This window comes from Notamacropus eugenii, chromosome 3 (assembly GCF_028372415.1).
Source record: "Notamacropus eugenii isolate mMacEug1 chromosome 3, mMacEug1.pri_v2, whole genome shotgun sequence".
Taxonomy (NCBI): Eukaryota; Metazoa; Chordata; class Mammalia; order Diprotodontia; family Macropodidae; genus Notamacropus; species Notamacropus eugenii.
In genome coordinates, this window is record NC_092874.1 from 346,696,218 (window position 1) to 346,719,724 (window position 23,507).

At 37.8% G+C, this 23,507-nt stretch overlaps 1 protein-coding gene across 9 annotated transcripts in view; it reads right to left on the minus strand.

Annotated features, from left to right (window-relative positions):
- The window catches only part of CEP120 (centrosomal protein 120), a 104,741-nt gene that overhangs the window by 72,499 nt on the left and 8,735 nt on the right, over positions 1-23,507 (minus strand). For 6 of the 9 annotated variants that reach the window (XM_072597175.1, XM_072597173.1, XM_072597174.1 and 3 more), the window contains 4 exons: positions 18,056-18,170; positions 11,504-11,645; positions 5,341-5,489; positions 3,104-3,301 (listed from right to left, as the gene is read on the minus strand). In XM_072597175.1, the coding sequence (XP_072453276.1) occupies positions 3,104-3,301; positions 5,341-5,489; positions 11,504-11,645; positions 18,056-18,170 (604 nt within the window). Of the gene's footprint in view, positions 1-3,103; positions 3,302-5,340; positions 5,490-6,330; positions 6,525-11,503; positions 11,646-11,843; positions 12,865-18,055; positions 18,171-19,426; positions 19,727-23,507 lie in introns of those variants that run through there. The other 3 variants (XM_072597179.1, XM_072597180.1, XM_072597181.1) reach the window with 3 other exon arrangements.

The window sequence follows — 23,507 nt, forward strand, 5'->3', positions numbered from 1 at the left end:
AGAAGAAGTTAGAGAACAGTGGAAAGTGATGGATGCAAGCAAGCAGGCAGCTGGCTGTGAGTGAGAGAAGAGCATTTTGCTTAAGGGAGCTGATTTGTGGGAAGCCTAACAGAGAGAACGCTTGGAGTTGGTGCTGCCCTCTCTCTGCTCTGTTACTGTGCACAGATTTCTTTGTTACTATGATGGAACTGGCTTTCTGGTATCTCCATAAATGTTTTGGTTCTGTCTTTCACATTGAGAGTCTGTTGTATTTCGCGATTCAGAACTGTGCTGACATATTCATGGCTCCTGTAGGCACTACAGTGACCGAAAGTCACTTACCTCTATTTGCTTTAGTTTTCTTAACTGTAAAATTCATACAGTGATGGTATCTACCTCTCCATAGTTGCTGTGAAGGTCAGATCAGGTAATATTTATAAAGAACTTAGCATGTTGCCTGGCACCCAGTACATATTATATAAATGTTAGTTGTCATTCTTATTATAAAATCTCTTAATGGTCTCTGTTGTTATTTTGTTGTTTTTGTATTTGTTTACCATTCTTTTGTTTCTGTTGTCTCAAGTGTTGCATATAAATTTCTTCAAGTATGAATTTTGCTCTGCTAATATTTAGAATGCCCTTAAAAAATACCCACCTATTTTCATTAATGATTAGGCTCAGGTTTGCTGCATGTTTCTCCTTGAAATAAATTATTAAATTCCCTCTTACAGTTTCTGATAAGTGCAGAATAATCTTGTCTTATTTGAATCTCCTTTCCTTTATTTTTGACAGTCTTTTTTCCAAGTTGTTTACAGAATGTAACATCTATCAATGAAATCATTTAATTTAACCACAATGAATGTTGGAGTCTGCAGGATAGGTTTGCTTGTCTTCTTCTTCTGGAGGCAGCCTCTTGTGTGGAATCTTCTGACACTTCGTTTTCCACGTTCAGAAGATCTGAGCCATTTTCCTTTTTATTTCTTGCATTACCGTGTTCAAATTATTTATCGTTATGTTCTTCTGAGCCCTACAGTAAATTGTTTCTACATATCCTTTCTTCAGCTGCTTGTATGGAAATCATGATTTCTTTTAATGTTAGTGCTTTTGCTTCTTTTTTTTTCCCAGATTGTCCTTTAGTTATATACATTTGCATTCTCATTCAGTTATTTTCCTTTTTATTTCTCTGATGAGATCTGACACCAGGGATTCAAGTTTTCCTATTCTGAAAATTATCTCTGAGCTGTGTCAATCATAAACTCTCCTTTTCAAAATTCTTCTCTTTCAAACAATCCAGGAACAGTATGCTGTAGTTCTATATCCTCTTCTTAATTCACAGGGTCCTCTGCCTCATCAAGTGGTGATTTATTTTCTCTTATCTTGCAATTATTCATAGATGCATAAAAACATTTTACTAATCTGAAGATCAAGGATCCAGAGGCCATTTTCCCATCTCTTACTAATTAGCTTCTCTATTGGTTTATCTGCTTGTGCTCCAAGTCTCTGGGTTTTCTTCCTCTTTAGATCTTTTGTAATTTCAGTCTTTTTTTCTTCATCTTCCTCTACTGTTCACTTTCTTACTCCTTTCCATTTGATGGCAGATTCCCTGGGAGATAGATCTCAAAGATGTCTCAGCTTCCTCCCATGCCAGGCAATTCATATATGGTTCACCAGCCCATGTATCTGCCCCAAGTGACTTCTAGGGGAACAGAAATGGTCCCAGCTGGATAGTGACCTCTTTCTTTAAATTGAATGAACTGTCATGTAGTTGCATACACATACTTGCTACACCAGTTCCCTCTATTCTCTGCTCTTTGGCAGAGTTCTGTTGTAGTACAGAGTACTACTACCCTTCTCCACGGCTACTGCAGCCTGAGCAAATTTTTGTCATATAGATATAAGTGGCACCAGGAATAGGTAGAGGAGTTAAGGGGTGTCAAGAGGGTAGAGTCGAATTCACTTACAAGCTCATAGTCCATTGTCATAGCACGTGAAAAGTGGGGAGAAGTTACTGAGTACATTAGGTTAATCAGGAATTAGCCTTTTCTGTTGCTAGTTCATCAAGTTACTACCTTGTTTGGGTTCTCAGAGTCCCTGACCATACGGACTGACGAAATTGCTTAAACTCTGTCACACAACTCCTATTTTGAAGATGTTTCAGAGACTGTGAGGACTGGAGAAAATATCTATTTCTTTATCTTGTAGGGCATATGATCCAGAAGAACTTTTTCATTCACTTCTAAACACAACTCATATACAGCAATGTATTCTTTCAACTACTTGACGTACCTGATCTCTTCAACAATAATGTAAGCTGATATCTGAGACTATGTCTCATACTCTTCTGTAATCTACGTTGCAGATGTATGGTGTTGTGCACAGACAGGACTGCAATAAATACTTACTGAAGTAAATTAAAATAGTGTAAATTCAATGAGAATAAATTTACAAGAACATAACCTGTGCGTTCTATTTTTGATTCTACTACCACTCAGTTTCTTTGTTACAAAAAAAACAATAATTTATTTACCACTACATCAACAAATGGTCTAAAAAGATGTAATGGGCAAAATAAAATGGTACAAAAAAAGATAAAATATAACTACAACAAATGTTGGGAAAAGAAAACTTCAAAATTTCTAAAACAAGCTTTGTTTGTCTTACTGCTTTAAGGAAAAAATCCCTTTAGTCATTTCCAAAACTTGTTTTCCCTAGTAACATCTAACAGCTTTAAAAGGACAACAGAAGGAAAATAATAAGGATAGGATAGAGCTTACTGAGATAAAATCATCTGCCTTACTTTTGAAGACCAAATCAAAGTAGCAATAGAAACAACTATCATTTAAGCTGTAAATGCTACAAAATCCTGACAGTCTTGCCTTGGTAAAAGTTACTGAAAAGAAACATTGCCCCATGCCAGAAACTACTGGCATCAGGATATGAGATGTGCCCTCACCCCTTTCTATAGATCACACATAGTTTTATAAAAAGATTGATAAACATGATGGTCCAATAAAAAGAATATGGAGGTCACTGCCATACTGTGGAATTAAAACAGTAGAAAAATAAATATTCAAGCATCTCTATACATTAAACATACTTTATAAGATGAATCTGAAACATTTACCTGTAGTTTTGAATGAAGAGAGAGATAAATACGAAGTACTTCAACACTGCTACGTATTCGAACAGATGCTCTCTCTGGCTCAAAATCAGGGTTTATCAAGTCACTGAAAGGCTCATTTGTAACATCATTTCCCAGTAGTGAATAATAAAAGAAAAATTCAGGCTGTCTCTCTGGAATTTTCATTGTACATGGAATTAACTATAAATTAATGAAAAAAGAAAAGCAAATTAATATCTAAATAATTCTAATCTTTTTCATAGTGAAAATTCTTAAAAATCCTCAAAATATAATCTCTAATTCTCTTCCAATTTCTAAGTATTTGTTTTGGAAAACATGCAAGTCTTTCTCATTAATCTCTATCAAAAGCACAAAAATTTTCAAAGTCTATACATAGTCTTCTAATTAAAAAAACTGATCCAAATGATACTTGAGTCACATGATGAAGAAAGTTCTTTTGATATTATTCTTGAAATTAGATACACAGGTCAAATATAAAACACTGGTCCCAATTCAGGCTGTGGAGGAAACATAACCAATTCTCAGAACCTTAGGGAAAAATATGAAATGCTAACAGGGGCAACCTAAACCTTCTTCTCTCCCTCAAGATATTTTCTTTATTCTATGGACAATAATTTTCAAGGTGTTATCTTATTTGCCACATTATAGTCTAAGAATATGATGGGATGCCCTGCATAATTTTAAAGTACAACCATATCATCATATCCAAGATTTTTAAGACATAATACAGATAAGAAGCTATATGGCTGACTGGAGAGTGTGCTGACCTAGTCAGGAGCCTTGAGTTTAAAGCTAGAGCTAACACTATTGGTATGAGCATAGGCAAATCATTTAGCTACTCTGTAAAATGGAATGTGTATTATTGGTGTGGAAAAAGCACTTTATGAATCTTTAAGGAACATGGAAATATGGGTTATAAAATTTGGACAAAATTATCATACGACAATAAAACCTAGATTTTGGCAGAACAGTTACATAATGCAATTTTTAAAAAAAATTTTAATGAGCAGTTAAAAGATGGCTAAGTGAACAGTAACAGAAGAATTCAACAAGTGTTCTATATCAAAGACCTAAAAATAGTATCAGACCAAATAATGATCATGAAATTCAAAGAGAAACAGGCCTTTACACAGTCAAAGATGGCACACACGTGCATGCACACACACACAAATGTGCACGGGTGTGCATGCCTGGAATCTCAACAAAACAGGAAAAAGGCCTGGCCAGAAAGGACGAGACAGTTTGCCAAGTAGCATTTACTAAGTATCTACTATGTACCAAACACTTCAGTGCTAAAAAAATCAAAGAAAGGCAAAAAATAGTTCCTGCTCTCAAAGGAGCACACAGTCTAACGGGGGAGAGAGGAGAAAACATGCAAACAATTATGCACAAATGGCCTATTCAGGACAAAATAAGCCTGAGGTTGTGACACCAGAGGCACGGAGACTGGAGGGTTCCTCTACTTTTTGGGAGGTGGGAGTGGACATTACTATCATTAGTTCCTCTCTCTAATCCTGCCTCCTCATTCAAAATAAAGGCAAATCACTTTTGGACAGTAACATAAAAGCATAGTTAAGCAAAAGAAATTCATGCACTGTCCATGTCTGAAAAGGTATATCTGAATCCACCATTTACTTCCCCAGCTCTCTGGGGATGGGTAGCAAGCTGCATCATTGGACCTCTGGAGTCATGGTCAGTCAATGCACTGATCTTTCTTGAATCTTTCAAATTTGATTTTCTTTCCAATGTTGTAGTTATTATTATTAATTGTTCTGCCCCCAAGTCTTTCCAGGTTTCTCTGAATGCACCCCTTTTCTCACTTCTTACAGTACTATATTCCATTACACTCATATACCATAACTTTTGTAATTTCCTAATTGATGAGTACTCTCTTTGTCTGCTATAACAAAAAGAACTGGGGATTAAAGATACATAGATATAGCTATATGCAGATACATGATATATGACCTATCTATATACAGTAGAACTACTAATCTTTAAAATGTTAATGTTTTACTATATTATCAATGATTATATATTAATGTATAATTAATGTAATATATTGGTATGTTGTATATTAATTGTGTAACTATTTATTATGTATAACTACTCCCTTTAAAAAAACTTTCATGACAGAAAAAACTCAAAGCTAATTTTGTTTCATGCTTTTCAAAGAATTTACAAAAGGTTCCCTAATCACACATAGCAAAAAGTCTTACCTGCTCCAACTGTGTGGCAAATGCAATAGTCACTGACATAACAAAGAAGTCTCTGCAATGTTCTACTGGTCCAATCTGATGGTAGCCTTCTTCTTCATTCAAGACAGCTACTATTTTCTTAGGATCAATTCCAGATAACACAACAGGCACTTTACATGGAGAAAATAATTGATTTAACTCTGTTATAGCCCTGCTAAAAGTTTTCTTATAGTATTGTGACTATGTTTTAAATGTTTCTCATAAATTTCTCCTCCCCTAATACCATGTACCCTTACTTAAAGGACAAACTGCTAATGTTACCAAACCACTTTATGATGAAGTCATGATAAATGGGTTTCTCATGGTTCAGCCACTCTGGATGATGCACAACTTAAACAATGGATTGCCTCCTTTCCCTCCCAACCCCACAAGGAGCAATGAGTTATGGACTCAGTTACTATCATGTATATTGGGATTTTCTATGAGAAGAGGTTAGGTCCTTAAAGGGAGCTAGTGTACCCAGAATGTCAAAGTTGTGCACATCCTTCAAGACTCAATTCAAATGCCAACTCATCAAACCTTCTTTCCCTCAGTCAGAAGCACTCTCTCCCTCTCACCTCATGTAACAGTTTATACCTCTCTCATGAAACATCTTTTTCTACTGCATTTGAGTTATTCTGTTTAATGTCTCAACTGTCTGACCATATTAAAATTTTTTAAAGGCTAGGACCATTTATCTTTATATGAAAGAAAACATGCACATTTATATAATCAAGAGAATACCACACACAGTGAGTATTCAAAAATACTTGTTAAAATGAATAAAATTATATTGAGCCCCTCTAGAAAACTGGATAATTTCTGAAATCTTGACAATAACCTGTACCCAACATACAAATGGATTATATTCCTAATATTCCAAAAGCTGTCATCCTTTCATAAAAACAATATCATAATGGAAGTTTACGTCCCAAGCCAGGATATAAAAAGTCTATTTAAGTTGTAATGTACCTGAATTGTAGTGATAAAAGTCCTATTTCCACTATACAATTAGAACAATGTTTCCAGAGGGAGCATAGCAGAGTAGATAGAGAAGTGACCTTAAAGCCAGGAAGATCTGACTCGACCTGTGGCCCTGGGCACATCATTTAATCTCAATGCTCTAGGTAATCCTTAACACCACAGGTTGTAGAGAAAATGTAGACCTGCATTGGGAGAATGAAGTCTTCAATCAGACATCACAAGCACAGTCCCATGTGGAGTCAAGACTGTGATGTGGGTATTCCTTACAGTGATGCACAGGTGAGTCATGCTTTCCTATCCTGTCCAATTCTTCTCCATTTCCTCTCAGAAGTTTGCCACTAGGGGTTCACCCAATGTACTGGGGGCCTTCCTCTATTTCAAGAGAATAATGGAGTACAAAGACTGACCATTAAAGTTATCTCTCATTCTTGCCATGTGACACCCTCCCCATCTTCTTTTGCATTCATATTCCCTTGATAAAATCTTTTACTCCACTTCTTTATAATTCTTTATTTTTCATGTTTTCCAGTTACTCATGCCTGTCATATAACTTTGCCTCTGCATGAAACTCATTTTCATTTCTCCTAAAACTGTCATTCTCTAATATAATTACCAAATCATGTTAAATATTCTTTATACTTAAACACAATCATCAGCTGTTGATGTGTGTAAATATAATCATGTTATTTATCAATGTTAAGTACTATAATGCAAATACAATATAAATAAGTTTTATGTATTTCACCATTCAAAACTGTTATGAAAAATAGTCAATTTAGCATATGTCAGAAAATACTGTTTTAATACATTTCTATTTCAACCCAAAGCTATGCCTATATTTCCTTTTAAGCATTACTTTTTGTGGGGGAAAAGTAGTCTTTTTGTTAAACTAGTTAAGATGCTTAAAAGAGTGGTATAAACAGTGTATCATATAGCCTGAATCCTTAGGATCATAGAAATAGAGTCAGAAGGGTCCTCAGGTCAGGTAGCCCAATGCCTGGATTTTACAGATAAGAAAACTGAAGCCCAGAAGGTTAAACAATTTGTGCTTAACACCTCTGTTCACATAAGTAATGAATATCACAGACAGGATCGGAACCCAGTTCCTCACATTCTAGAGCCAGGGCTCTTTCCACTGCACATTAGGCTACAATCAACCAATATTTCTTGGTATATTCCAGGCACTGAACATAAAGAAAGATAGCATAATTATCATAGAACTCTACTTTGTATATATTTATATTAAAATTTTATATTAATGTTGCATATTTTACATATAGTTACCCCTCTAAAATACGAGGTTCCTTACAAGCAGGGATTGGGCACAGTGATGGGATATAATATACACTTAAATATTTTTTGATTGGTCAATAAGCACCTTCTGTATTCAGCCTAGAAGGTTATTTTCCTAAGAAGCAATCTTAGGAATTATTAAGTAAGCTCTGTTGTTGTTCCGTATCATTATTTGTTTGCTTAAAGCCTCTTTTTGTTTCTGAGTTATGACACACAAGATCATGGAATCCCAATTTTGGAGCTAGGATGGATCTTCTTGTTCAGTTGTTTTTCAGTCATGTCTGACTATGCATGACCTTCTTTGGCAAAGGTACTGGAGTGGTTTGCCATTTTCTTCTCCAGTTCATTTCACAGATAAGGAAAACAAGGCAAACAGGGTTAAGTGACTTTCTCAGGGTTATACAGCTAGCGTCTGAAGCTAGATTTGAACTCAGGAGAATTAAACTTTATGACTCCAGGTGGGGTGCTCTATTCATTGCACCAACGAGCTGCCCTTCATTGATGTTAGAGGTCATCTAATCTAATTCTTAGAAAACTGAAGCCCAGTCTCTCCCTTTCTAAAGAAGGATAAATGACTTGCTCAAGGTCACAAAGGTAATGAGTTTCCAGAGATCTTGCCTACTGTACAAGGAAGATGGTAGAGGAGGGGAGCTGAGAAGGGATTAATCCATTCAGTTTTTGCCCACAGGCACAGTTGTCCCAAGTACTGGCTGGGGAGTAAGTCAACCTCACTTTGACCCTCCATAATTAGCCTATCTCAAACCAAGATTTATCCCATCATTCAGCTATCCTGCCAGAACACTGCCCATACACAGGCATTCTGCCAATTACCCATCTCCCATTTTACTCCTAGCTCAGGGAATAACAAATATAACATCTAGCAATATCGCTGTTACTGGAAAAGTAACGGCCATCTACTGCGCTACAGCTCTACTCAAGAACTTTGTGATTCCTTGCTCGCTACTTTCTATAAACCAAAGTTCTCTTCTTTGGCATTCCCTGGCTACCAATTCCCCACTCCCTCATACAATCCGTATAATGGTCTATCTCACCTGCGTATACAACTCAACTTTCTTCCTTCCACTGAGGCTTGAAGAATACTCATTCTATGGTTTTTCAAATTGTCCTTCACACATTAGACCTCTTCTTCTCATGCCTCTTTCATCTTGCAATCACAGAAACTTGGCTCCCAAATGAAGACCCTACATCCCTAGTTACCAGCTCTATTAATAGATATATCTTCTTTGCCCAAGTTGGGTAACAGGTGTGCTTCTAAACCTCCACCTTCCACCTTCACTCAGTAACTTCTCCTCCTTTGAGGTTCACTCCATTCAGATATTATCACCATATCCTGCTGGTGGCTATGTTCCAGTTAACCTGGTCACTCCTCCTCCTTTCTACAGAAGTACAGTAATGGCTTACTGGCTTTCACATTCCACTCCACTGCTTGCCTTTATCCTTGAAGATTTCAACATACAGGCTGATGTCTCATCAGATAGCTTTGTGCTCAATTTACTACTCTCCTCAACTGCGGCTCCTGTACATTTCCTGCCATGGCTCAGGAGGAGAAAGTGAGGCTTGTGACTTGGCACAAAGTCAAATGCAAGTCTTGTCATCACTTCTCTGATGGCATGGGCTTCAGCAATGAAGGACGAACACAACAATTTGTAAGTAGACTCAGCTCCGTCTCTCCTGTCAGTCTCCCCCTCCCCTTCCTTCTCCTCTCCAAAGGAAGGTAAATTTGGATGGCCAGACATGCCCAGTTAACTTGGGGCTTACCGGCCAGTTTAGCTTACCTTAACTTAGCTTAGCTTTCCTTTCCTTTCCTTCCCTTTCCCTTTCCTTCCCCTTTCCCTTCTCTTCCCTTTTCTTTCACTTTCCCCTCCCTTACCCTTCCCTTCCCCTTTCCTTTTCCCTTTCCCTTCCTTCCCTTTCACCTCTCTTCTCTTCTCTTCCCTTTCCCTTCCTTACCTTTCCCAAAAACTTAAACCTACTGCACTCTGAACCCCATAGATTGTACCACACTAGGTGCCCCCTTGCCCAAGCTCCACTTAAGGGCCATTTTCTGGACCCTCTTGGCTTAAGAGTAACTTAAGAGTATCAATAGTAACTGTCGCTGTTTCCCTCCCAGCTTGATTTAGTTATTTTTTTCTTTGGCTCATTAAAGGAGCCATCCCCTGACAACTTCTTAAACAGGACTATTCACTGAATGGGCATTACCTCACCTTAAGTGAGTACCTAAACAGGACTTGGCCTGAAGGGGCCAAGGTTTCCCATTACATCCTGGGTCATCTCCAGTCATCCTGATGAATATCAGGCCACTGGACCCAGATGGCTCAGGAGGAGAAAGTGAGGCTGGTGACCTTGTACAGACCTCCCTCACTCAAAACAAAGTCAAGTACAAGTCATGTCATCATTTCTCTGATGGCTTGGTCTTCTTCGGCAACGAAGGATGAACACAGTATTTCCTGCACCTCAACTAGAAAGGGATGCTCCTACCATTCATCTCCTTATCATCCACATCATAAGCCATAACTTTGAAATTCAACTTTTTGACCATAATCTGAACTCCTATTTCTCACTCACCCCTCCTCAACTATTCTTTACCCTCAAAATTGCTAGTCATTCAACCCTGCCCTGCTTCTTCCCCAGTCATCAGCCCTACTCTGGTCTCACTTTCCTCACTTCAAAATCTTACATTTTTTTAAGTTTACCAGTTCAATTTAGTCCTTGATTCCCTTACCCCATTGTCCTATTATCACTCAGCCTTTTCTAAACCCTAATCTTCTTCCCTCTCTGTTGCCACTTACATGCTGTCGAATACAGGCTGGATGAAGTCAAACAACTGTGCTACCTGGGTTCAGTATATATTTGTTAAAATAGTTGAAATTGAGGGCCTAACTACTGCACTGATATTCCAAAAGCATATGCCATTGTCCTGGCTCAAGAAGTATCAGTGGCTCTCCGTTGTTTTTAAAATATGTACTCCTCTAAATAGCATTCAAAATCCTTTACATATTCTCTCCCTTCACATATACTGTGTTGCAGCTAAACTTACTCAATCAATAAACATTTATTAAGCACCTACTACATACCTTACCCAGCATGGCATGCTCTTATCAAAGAAGGTATTGTGCTCTATGAGAAAAGTAGAACTGAAGTAGTTCAAAAGAAATGCAAGATGACAAATTTAAAGAACCCCCTCAAAATGTTCACATGGCCTATTTGTGCCCAAACTGTGGCAGAGCAGTCAGAGCTCACACTGGCATGGTCAGCCACAGTCAAACACTCTGTAACTTGACTCTAACATACACAGTGATGTCATTTTGGTCTTCTTCGAGAACAAAGGACAACAACCAACCAACTACCATGTAGCTACTGATCACTGCATATAACATTCCATCCACACATGTGTGCCTTTGCATGTGCTCTCTCCCATGCCTGGAATTTTCTCCCTGCTTACTTCTATCTCTTGAAATCCCTAGCTACCTTAAAGGTTTGGCTCAAGTAGAATCTTCTTTTAGAGATCTTTCCCAATTCACTAACTCAAAGTGCCCCCCAAGTAAAGTCAATACTTATCTGTATATATCCTACACACTGTATCTACCTAGCATATAAGCTTCTTGAAGGCAGGGACTATCTACTATCTCACTTTTGCATTTGGCACTGGTATGCTCTTGGCACACAGCAGGCATTTAATAAGTACTTGCTGGCTAAGGAAGAGAGCTGAGAAGTCAAGGATGTCTGGTTCCAAAGGCAACAGGTGGCAGCATAATTACTTCATACAGCGTTAAAATACAGTCTTCTAATCAATATCAAATCCTAGGCCAATAAATACAAATTCTCCGAATAATCCATCAGTACCAACCTTTTCCTTCTCTAGGTGGTGCCTCCTTTGCTTTAAAACCATCCACTGGTGCTTTTGGATCTGTTTCCAAAGCAATGCCTATCTGTACCTCAGATTTGAATTTTGTGTATTTATTACTCAGCAGCGCATACCACTTTGGTGCCTAGAGAATAAAAATAATATACTACAATTAGTAACCGATAGCGACATCAGCATTGTCTGCACCTACAAACGTTCTAACTTTCATATATTTTCGTTGTGTGGAATTAATCATGCTTAGAAAGTCATCAATTAACTTTCTCCTTAATGTAAACATGCCAAAGCCTCCTTTGTTTCTTTTCCCATTTTTTAAACTACTTACTTTTCCCTACTCTTTTCTCCAGAATGGAGTACAGCAAAGGGAAGTACAGAACCTTCTCCCTTCCCTCTCTGCCCTTCCCACTTTTAGGAGCAAAAAATTGCAGGAAAAATACACAGCAAGGATGGATAACCAACGGAGGATGAGAGGGAAGTTTTCTGGACTTTTCCATTTCTAACTGTCTTCTTCTGGCTGCTTCATTTTCTGGGCAGAAAACAGAGATTAACAATCCTAAGAATAGACATTTCTAGCTTTGAGGGTGACCTGATCTTTGAGTTTGAGGACTCCTGAAATCACATGGGTTCTGAGTTCAAGAGTAAGGCACTGGCCTCCTAAAAAGCAATTTCCACGACAGTTTGCAATTTGGAGAATGAAGAGGACTTTCACCAGCACATACTACTGTAGCTGAAGATCTAATGCCATACCATGAAGGGCTAAGTGTTCTGGACCCTCCCAGTCAGCCATGAAATTACTGTAAGTTACTCAGGCACTGGAGGTGGAAAGAAAATGAGATTTATTCTGGAGTCCGATAAATTATATTTACCTTCAGAGGGTTAGGGAGTCTAATGAATCTGATAGACTATGAAGTATTTATGGGACATGTGGACACGTCACCTTGCAGTGGATCAACAATGAGCATAACTGAAACATTACTAGTAAGTATAATATCTAATGCAGAGGATGAGGAGGTAATGAAATTACTTAAAACTACTTAAAAGAAAACAACCAAAAAACACTTGGTAACAATTTATAAATTACAAACTTATTTTCATACTTGGTGCCTTTGACAAAATGGTGAGCAATTGGGGAGATAGCAAAAATATGATGAAAAATATAGCTCAGAATAAAAAAAAGAAAAAGAGGATTATAGATGACTTAGAAGCTGCATAATTATATATCATGAATACTTTATTAAAGAAGATATCTATATTTTTCATATTTATATCTATGTTAATTCACACTGTCATATATGTCGTGCATGTATGACAGAGTGTGAATTAATACAGAACATGAAACCATGTCTCAAGAGGCAGGAGAGAACTCCTTACCAACATGGGACTCAGGCTGAAATACTTTATATTCCTTTATATTCAGTCAGACTACTGACTTATTAGAACAAGGTTCCAAATCAATACCAACTTAGAAGAATAAATATAGGAACTATTTTGCCAAGCCAACCTATATCAACAAGTTGAAAAATGAGAAATGAATACAGGACCCAACAATGACATAGATTACCACTATTTACTATATAAGCTTAATCAATGTAAAAAAATTATCAAAGTAAGGAGCATAAAAGAGCCTAGAACTTCAATAACTATTTACTAAGCACCCACTAGGTTCAAGGCACTGTTCTAGGTGTACAGTAAGAGAATACAAAAAAATCAAAAACAGTCCCTCACCTCAAGGAGCTTACGTTCTACTAGGACACTGCCTCAGACAGCAAATACTTGACACTTCTTTGTTAAATGGAGAGATTATGGCAGTCAAAGGTAATAGTAATGTATAATATAAATATATTTGCAAAATCTTAAGGAGGATGATGGAAGGTCATAACCAATGCTGCCTTACAAAATAGTGAAAAACAGTGTTCAAAACCACAAAGAATGAAAGAAGAGGAAGCTGCTGGAAACAAGGCAATCTTTAAGACACCAAGGGTTTAAAGCTCAAGCTATCTTCAAGAGAAAAATACCTAAAATTGGAAATAAACAGTTACTACCAGAAAAGGGGGGGAGAATTTGTGAGCATAGCAATAACAACTTTCTGATCTCTACAAAACTACTTAAATAATTTACATATGTATCAAAGGCATCTTTGAAAAAATTTTAGATGTATACAGAAAGGCTTCTGCAAATGACATTCTACAGTAGAATATATCTTTACAGCTTCAAAACTGTGTGCCATACCAGATCCCAAAGTGCTCACTGACTGCCAATTATAAAAAAGAGTTCAGAAAGGCTAAAGGAAGCCAAAAACTAGTTTCAAATAGCATTTCATTTAGGAGTAGCTAGGTGGTGCAGGGGATAGAAGAGTACAGGACCACGAGTCAGGAAGACCTGAGTTCAAATTCAGGCTCAGACTTACTATTTGTGTGACCCTGGGCAAGTCTCTTAACCTCTACACCTCAGTAAGGATTCAAATGGGATAAAAACTGTTCAGTAACTAGCATAGAGCCTAGCACACAGTAAGTGCTATATAAATGGTAGCTATTATTTCTCCTACTCATATCATACAATATGCCTTGAAAAAAACAAAAACAAAGATAGGACAATCCAGATTACCGGCATCAAGTAAGGTAAGGCATATAAGAAATATATGCTCACCAAAGATGCAAGCCATTGTCAAAGGAAGAGGGATTCTCAATAGGTAGTGAAGTCCTCCATATACTCCTATTTGCAGATGGTACAGTACTGATTGTTCCAAGCCCTCAAATACTTAAATGAGGCCCATATTAACTCTCAGGAATTCAGCCATTACTTACACAGGTCAGCTCTTCATCCACATAAATCAAATCAATGGAGATTGCTGGTTGTCCAGACTAAAATGTAGGGAAATGGACAGCTTATAGACTTGGTTGACCAGTAAGAATATCTAGGTCAGCAACAGCAGATAAATAAGCTGGTCCCAGAACCGATTAAAATGAAAACAGTGAGCCACACTGCACTGGTAAATTGAAGCAGCACTTTCAATTACCCCTCCCCAAGTTTCTCCAAGAAACAAAATTCCACCTTTTTAGAAGAAATGTTCTGGTTATGTTGTTATACAGATGTGAATCATGGAATGCCATATTCTTCACAAAAATCTAACAGGAACATCATATAAAGAATAATGGAGAGGTATATGGTGGGCCCTGAGCACACAACAAGGTGTAAAATCTATCACCCAAAAGAAGTATGACTACAAAAAAAGGCAGGCTAGTCACAGATATAAAAGACAACCTACATGCTGAACTGGTACCTGTGTACATCAAGCTAGAGGAAGGCTGCTATCCTACTGGAAGGACTTCCCATTAAAGGAGCTATGGATGGGCCAGTACATAGTAAGTACAGAATAAATGTTTTCTGATTAACATTATAGATCCACTGAAGTAGTCAAGTGTCAATATACAGTAATAAACTCCAGCAAGTTGCAAATCCCTTCCAGATGGACAAACTCTGCTGAATTTTCCTACTTTTCTAACTAATAAAAGTAAGCAAAATCTGAATATCCCACAAATAACTTCTTATGGGTTTCACTTTGCTACGTAATTTCCCATTTGTATCAATTGCTGCCCTCAATATATGAAAAAATTTAAATTGTTGCAAAAGGCTCTCATATGTTTATTACATGAAAGGCACTGTGCTAGGCACAGAGGATACAAAGACAAAACATGAAACAGTCCCAGCCCTCAAGGTTATTTTCTAATGGGAGAAAACAATATGTATATGGAGGAGTAAATATAATCTAAAGATCCTAGGATCAGATTTAGAGTCAGAAGGAATCATAACAGTCACCTGGTCTAATCCATTCATTCTGAAGACAAGGAAAGAAGAATAACAAGTGGGATAATTAAGAAAGAGTTTGAGTAAGAGTTGAGCTGAGCCCTGAAAAAAGCTAAGGATTCTAAGATGGAAAGTGAAAGGGCAATGAAACCCAAGTCTGGGGAAGTCTACGTAAAGGCACAGAAATGAGATGGGAATGACCAGATGAGAAAATAGTGGAGAGGTGAGACAGCAGGTCAAGGTGGCTGAAATGCAAAGTGAAGAAAGAAGAGAGATGTGAAATTCATCTAGAAGGCGTAAGCTAGATTGTAAAGGGTTTGAAATGCTAAGGCTGAAGAGTCTATATTGTATCTTAAAGGTAACAGGGGACTGCTGAAGTGTTTGGACAGTGAAGTTCCACAATCAGACCTGTGTTTTACAGGATCATTTTGGCACGCAAGCCAAAGAGAAGGGAGATGGAACAGGAAGAAGGAGAGCAACTAAAAGACTAGATGAGTCCCGGTGGGAGGGGATAGGACTGCAATAGGGTGGTGGATGTGTGTAAAATAAAAGCACAGAATGGGGCGGGGCAGGGGTGAGTAAAGAACACAGCAACCAATCGGATAGATGGAGTAAAGGAAAGGAAGAGTCAAAGCTGAGTCCAACAGTGAGAACTTGGGTCACTGACAGGATCCCAGTTCCCAGAACGGAAACAGAAAAATTGAGAGGGAGAGATTTAGGGGAAACAGTTAAATTCTGTATCAAGCATGTTGAGCTTAGGGGGCCAACTAGGTACTTTTCTTCCCAGAATTATAATGAAAGAAGCAATCTAAAGAAAACTGAAATTAATTCTTTAAAATTATTTTATAGATACTGGAATAAGAGAGGGGAAACAGGAAATATGTGTCAGCTTTTCACTTTTAAAAAAGGGTACTCTGACAAAAATGTTAGGGAAAAATTAAATGATAAGAAGGCAACATGACACAACATAAAGAATGCTAGACTTGGGGTCAGAAAGTCTTCAATTAAAATCCCACCTATGATGTTTCTTTGCTGCCTGACATTAGCAAGTCACTTCACCTCTTTGAGTCTCAGTTTCCTCATTTGTAAAATTGGAATAACAATAATAAACTATAAACCTCTCAGGGACATTGTGGGAAAAACACTTTCTTAAAGTTCTTTGTAAAGGGAGTATTTTAAAAATATCATACTAGTAGCAACATAGTGGACCATAAAGAGTCTTTGAGCTCTAGGACACCTGAGTTTTCATCACAGCTAAACAGCTATGTGACTTTCAAAAGGCTGTGATTTCACCCCAACTCACTTGTGAAGTCAGGAATGTTGGATTAGGGATGTCTAAGGGCCCTGTTAGGTCTAAAACACCAAGGGTTTAAGTCTAAAAAGAAGATATACCAAGGATGAAAAATCTCAGAAATACAAATTCTCTGGAGGAGAAGAAAAAGCTTCAGGGTGGAAAAGAAGCATTTTATAATGAATACTGAGAGCATAACAGGTCTTTACAGATAAAAAGGGAATAAAAGAAGCAGAAATCTCATGAGGTCACATACTCTAAGGAAATTAGGGACAGAAACAGTCAAAATAAAGCAGCATTTAATGTGGAGGAAACGTTGGAAACAATGCCAATGCTCTGATTGATGAATGACTAAACAAATTATGGCATATTACTAGACTGTAAGAAGCAATAAATATGAAGAATTTTTAAAAAGCAAGAAAAAACAAATGTAAACTGATATGGAATGAAGTAAGCAGTACAAAACAATACAAACCACTGATGTACAATGACTACAAGGGTATAAATGATACAGAACAAGGATGTATATGAAAAGAGTAAGACTAAGAAAATCAATACAGATTATGTGACCAAATTTGGCTTAAGAGAAGAGCTGAGAACATGTATATTCAATCCTTTTACAGTGTGAAACACTTTAATATGACTGATGTGTTGACTGGTTTTGCTAGACTGTTTTTTCTTTTCTCTTTAAATCTTTGATGGAAGGGTCAGATTACTGTGTAGAGTGGAGGAATATATGCAGAAATGAAGGTCATAAAAGCAAAAGCTCAATAAAAACAATCTTTTTAAAGAAAGTAACTGGCAAGCTGAATGAATGGTTTGCATCTGACTCTGGGAAAGTTCTACTTCCAAATCACCTGCTCAGACAGCCAGGTCTAAACTGACGGGGATCTTTCTGCATATATATTTGTTTATCAGAATACAGGTTACATTCCTCAGATAAACTGTAACTTCCTTAAGGACAGGGACTGTTTAATTTTGTCTTTGTATTTTTGGCGCATAGCAACAGAGTGTCTCGCATACAACAGTTTAACTGGAAAATAACAACAAAAAAGATTTGGACAATTTAAGAAAGAAGGAGTGAAATGCAGCTGAATTCAGGACATGGGATCTGTCTGGGGTAATACTCATTAACCAACCTATTTCTACATTTATTCCCATTTAAAAAGTGACAATGATATTTCCTATAGATAAAGCAAGTGTTATTAATTATTTCATAAATAGTAATTATACCTGACAGAAGTTCAGAAGTAGACAGACAAGCAGAGAAATACTGAAACATTTCAAACTGTTATATTTTATATATACCTTTTTTAAAAAGCAAACCACATTATGTGTTTCAAATAAAATCCTCTGTTTTCAGTTCTATACATATAAAATAATGCTCATATTTGTTGATGTTCTAGTGTATTTTAAAAAAAAATTTTTTTAAAGAGCAATACCTGCTTTGTTTCTTGGGCAGTTCTTAAGTCTAGAACAATGTACCCAATGAATTCTTTAGCTGTAGATAAAGAATCCAAAGCAAAACACTGGAGCTTGATAGGTGTGCGCTGTAACCTATAACATATAACAGATTTGTATAAAAAATTAAAGTTACAAATTATTGGTTAACATTTATTTTGCTTCCACAACATAAAAGGTTATAAAACATCCACTAGTCCACTCACCAAATAAGTTACCATTTTTATTAGCTATATCAAATGAATAAAATTATCATTACTGTCTATATATTTTTGGGGGATAAAGATGAATTTTGTTTCAATACATCAGCTGAAACTCACAATGTACTTGTGAGAACTCACAATATATTCATAATGAAACTTCAAAATGTACAATCTAAAGCAAAAAAGGCTTCATTTATAGGGTTGTATAATTTTTACATTACTCTTCTGGTTTATTCTTATCACTTTCTACAGGTCTTCACATTATTCTTTGCTCAACCATTCCTCAATTTTTGGTCAGACAGTTTATTTCTAAATTTTAGTATTACAAACAGCGGTTATATAAATATTTTCAAACAAATAAGATCTTTTTCCTTTTTGTCACTGTTAACAAGAAGTTGGGTATTAATAAACTCAATAGTGGGATCTCTGAGTCAAGAGGTATACAGAATTTTATAATTTTTCTTACATAAATTTAAAATGTATTTCCAAGAGGGTTGACAAGCTCACAGCTCCAGTGGACCACAGCAGGGAAACTGATATATTTTTTATCCAAAATCTCTGAAAACACTGTTTGAACCCAGCCAACAAGAACTATATGCAATAACTATAAACATGAACTTTCTTGGAACACTAAAAGTGATAACTGACTCTCTAGCTAGAACATCTAAGGGTGGGTTAAATAACAGGTACTAGGTGTCCTAGTTGGCTTGATGAAGCCTATATTCAGATCAAGCCATTAATGCTACAATTTTCCTGCGAAGGCAGTCATATCTCAGGGAGCTATCCGAGGCTTCCCCACTAGCAACTAGAGTAATAAGCTTACCCATTTAACTTTCAACACCTTTAATAAAGTTATTTTTGCTATTACTTTGTGGATCTCATGTACCGATATTCTTACAATTACAACTCAAATTCTTCATGGATAACCACCTCTTTTTTACTTAGTGGTCTGTTTTCCATATCTAAATCTCAGTATTCCACCACTATGGCACACAACTTGGAGCAATGATTCAGTAATTCCTTAAGTGATGCTTTCTATCCATGCTAATCAAATTTTTTCCACTTCAGGTAACAGTTGTCTATTGTCTATCCATTCTGTCCACATGTCCAGCTGGGCAAAGTTGCAATGAATATCACTATAATACTTACAGATTGGCTACGTTCTAAATCACACTGTTGGCAATCCTTTCAATGTTAGTTCTAGTGTCTAGGTGGTTATCTTCACAGAATTTCTGAGTATGAAAGGATTTCAATGGCCAATTTAGACTTAGTCCTGTCCCCTGAAGTCAGAAAACGTCCAATTCCTCTTCCATATGCAGCCTTTCAAATACTTAAATTTAAGCATCACCGAAGCTCTTCTCCAGGTTGAACACACCACGCTGCTTCAAACGAACCTCATACGACATAAACTCAAGGCCCTTTACTGCTCTGATTGTCATCTGGATGCTTCTTCATTCCCAAAATGTGGTGCCCAGAACAGAACACAAAGCTCCAGTGATGAAAGGCAGAATACAAGAGGACTATCACCTCCTTATTCTTGAAACAGCACAAAAGATCAAATATGACAACTACATGCTTTTTCTTAGTTGCAAGTAACATCAGGGAATAATAATAATAATAATAATTAATAATAATGACAACTATATATCAATCAATCAAAACAAACTTATTAAGCGCTAAGTAGATACAAATAAAAAGTTAAAACAGTTTTTGCCCCCAAGGAGTTCACAGGCAAGTCAAAGTGTCCATAAATAGGTAATATACAAGATACGTAAAAGAGTGGATAAAAGGGGCGGAGCCAAGATGGCGGAGTAGAAAGTCGCACACACGCTACCTCCGAACCCACTGCCCACAAAATATCTGTAAAAAAAGAACCACCGGTGAATTCTGGAGCAGCAGAAGCCACAGAACAATGGAGCGGAGGAGATTTCTGCTCCAGAGAGCCTGAAAACCTCTCGCAAAAGGTCCCTCACGCCCCGGACCCGGAGCAGAGCCCAACCCTGCCTCGCCGGCGCCGAAAAGGATCTGAGTAGGCTTCAGGGATGGAATCTCCAGCGGTTGCGTGGGTCCGCCACCCACAGGTGATGGGGGTCGGTGAAAGGGTCTCTTTGGCGGGTCGAGAGGGGAGTGGGGTGCCCCCATAACTCAGGTCCCCCAGGGAGGCAGCAGCAGAGGCAGGAGCAGACCAGGGCTCCCCAAGCAGGCAGGAGCTGGGATCCATTGTTGAAGGTTTCTGCATAAACCCCCTGAGGGAACTGAGCCCATGAGGTGGCCCTGCCCTGACCTGAGCACCTGAACTTGATCTCACACTGAATAGCAGCCCTGCCCCCGCCCAAAGCCCTGAAGCTGGGAAGCAGCATTTGAATCTCAGACCCCAAGTGCTGGCTGGGCGGATCTGGAGGCGAGGTGGGGGTGGAGAGGACAGTCAGAAGTCAAGTCACTGGCTGGGAAAATGCCTAGAAAAGGGAAAAAAAATAAGACTATAGAAGGTTACTTTCTTGGTGAACAGGCATTTCCTCCCTTCCTTTCTGATGAGGAAGAACAATGCTTACCATCAGGGAAAGACACAGAAGTCAAGGCTTCTGTATCCCAGACCACTCAATGGGCTCAGGCCATGGAAGAGCTCAAAAAGGATTTTGAAAATCAAGTTAGAGAGGTGAAAGAAAAACTGGGAAGAGAAACGAGTGACATGCAAGCAAAGCATGAAAAACAAGTAAACACCCTGCTAAAGGAGACCCAAAAAATGCTGAAGAAAATAACACCTTGAAAAATAGGCTAACTCAATTGGCAAAAGAGGTTCAAAAAGCCAATGAGGAGAAGAATGCTTTCAAAAGCAGAATTAGCCAAATGGAAAAGGAGATTCAAAAGCTCAATGAAGAAAATACTTCTTTCAAAATTAAAATGGAACAGATGGAGGCTAATGACTTTATGAGAAAGCAAGAAATCACAAAACAAAACCAAAAGAATGAAAAAATGGAAGATAATGTGAAATATCTCATTGGAAAAACAACTGACCTGGAAAATAGATCCAGGAGAGACAATTTAAAAATGATGGGCCTACCTGAAAGCCATGATCAAAAAAAGAGCCTAGACATCATCTTTCATGAAATTATCAAGGAAAACTGCCCTGAGATTCTAGAACCAGAGGGAAAAATAAGTATTCAAGGAATCCACAGATCACTGCCTGAAAGAGATCCAAAAAGAGAAACTCCTAGGAACATTGTGGCCAAATTCCAGAGTTCCCAGGTCAAGGAGAAAATATTGCATTCAACTAGAAAGAAACAATTCAAGTATTGTGGAAATACAATCAGGATAACATAAGATCTAGCAGCTTCTACATTAAGGGATCGAAAGGCATGGAATATGATATTCCAGAAGTCAGAGGAACTAGGACTAAAACCAAGAATCACCTACCCAGCAAAACTGAGTATAATACTTCAGGGGAAAAATTGGTCTTTCAATGAAATAGAGGACTTTCAAGCATTCTTGATGAAAAGACCAGAGCTGAAAAGAAAATCTGACTTTCAAACACAAGAATGAAGAGAAGCATGAAAAGGTAAATAGCAAAGAGAAGTCATAAGGGACTTTACTAAAGCTGAACTGTTTACATTCCTACATGGAAAGAAATATTTGTAACTCTTGAAACTATTCAGTATCTGGGTACTGGGTGGCATTATACACACACACATGCACACGCACACGTACACACACATAGAGACAGAGTGCGCAGAGTGAATTGAAGAGGATGGGATCATATCTTAAAAAAATGAAATCAAGTAGTGAGAGAGAAATATATTGGGAGGAGAAAGGGAGAAATGGAATGGGGCAAATTATCTCTCATAAAAGAGGCAAGCAAAAGACTTATTAGTGGAGGGATAAAGAGGGGAGGGGAGAGAAAAACATGAAGTTTACTCTCATCACATTCCACTAAAGGAAGGAATAAAATGCACACTCATTTTGGCATGAAAACCTATCTTACAATACAGGAAAGTGGGGGATAATGGGATAAGCAGGGTGGGGGGAATGATGGAAGGGAGGGCATGGGGAGGAGGGAGCAATTTGAGGTCAACACTCATGGGGAGAGACAGGATCAAAAGAGAAAACAGAAGTAATGGGGGACAGGATAGGATGGAGGGAAATATAATTAGTTCTTACATAACACTACTATTATGGAAGTCATTTGCAAAACTACACAGATTTGGCCTATATTGAATTGCTTGCCTTCCAAAGCGAAGGGGTGGGGAGGGAGGGAGGAAGAGAAGTTGAAACTCAAAGTTTTACGAACAACTGTCGAGTACTGTTCTTGCCACTAGGAAATAAGAAATACAGGTAAAGGGGTATAGGATGGAGACAAGGGCAGAGAGGGATGATAGATAGAAGAGAGGGGAGATTGGCAGATAGGGGCAATTAGAACGCTCGGTGTTTTGGGGTAGGGGGAGGGGACAAAAGGGGAGAAAATTTGGAACCCAAAATTTTGTGAAAATGAATGTTAAAAGTTAAAGAAATAAAGAAATAAAGAAAATAAATAAATAAATAAAATAAAAAGAGTGGATAAAAAAAAGCCTTGGTAAGGAAGGCACAAGAAGCTGGAGGGGCTGAGAATGGCCTCCCGCACACCGTGGCCTTGAGCTAAGTCCTGAAACAATCCAGGGTTTCTAAGAGGTGAAGGTGAAGAGCACCAGAGCCCAAGGTGGGAGATGAAGCACTGTTTGTGGGAAAGACATCAAACTGTCTGGACCATGGATAATGTTTTTAAAAGACTAGAAAAATTGAAAAGATCACATTGCAAAGAACTTTAAACAGTAAACGGAGGAGTTTATTTTTGATCTTAGAAGTAATAGGGAGCCAACAGAGTTGATGGATCAGAAAAGAGGGGGTATGAGGTGATCACATGGGCAGACATGCTTTAAGAAAATCTTTGCAGCTTTTGGAGACTAGAGAACTGAGGCAGGAAGACTAACTAGGGGCCACTCTAATTCAGGAAAAATATAGTGGAAGTGTGAATTAGGTCAGTCGTTGTATGAGTGAAGAGGATGGGATATATCCAAGAGATTTTGTGGAAAAACAAAAGATTTGGCAACTGCTTAGATACCGTATATTTCACGAGGTTACTAATTTAGAATTTATTGTGGGACAGTATATAAGGCAGTAATCAAAACCAATTTTCCACCAGTCTACTTTCCTGTTGATCTCATCAATTTGGCACATAGTAGAAACTTCATAAATGTTT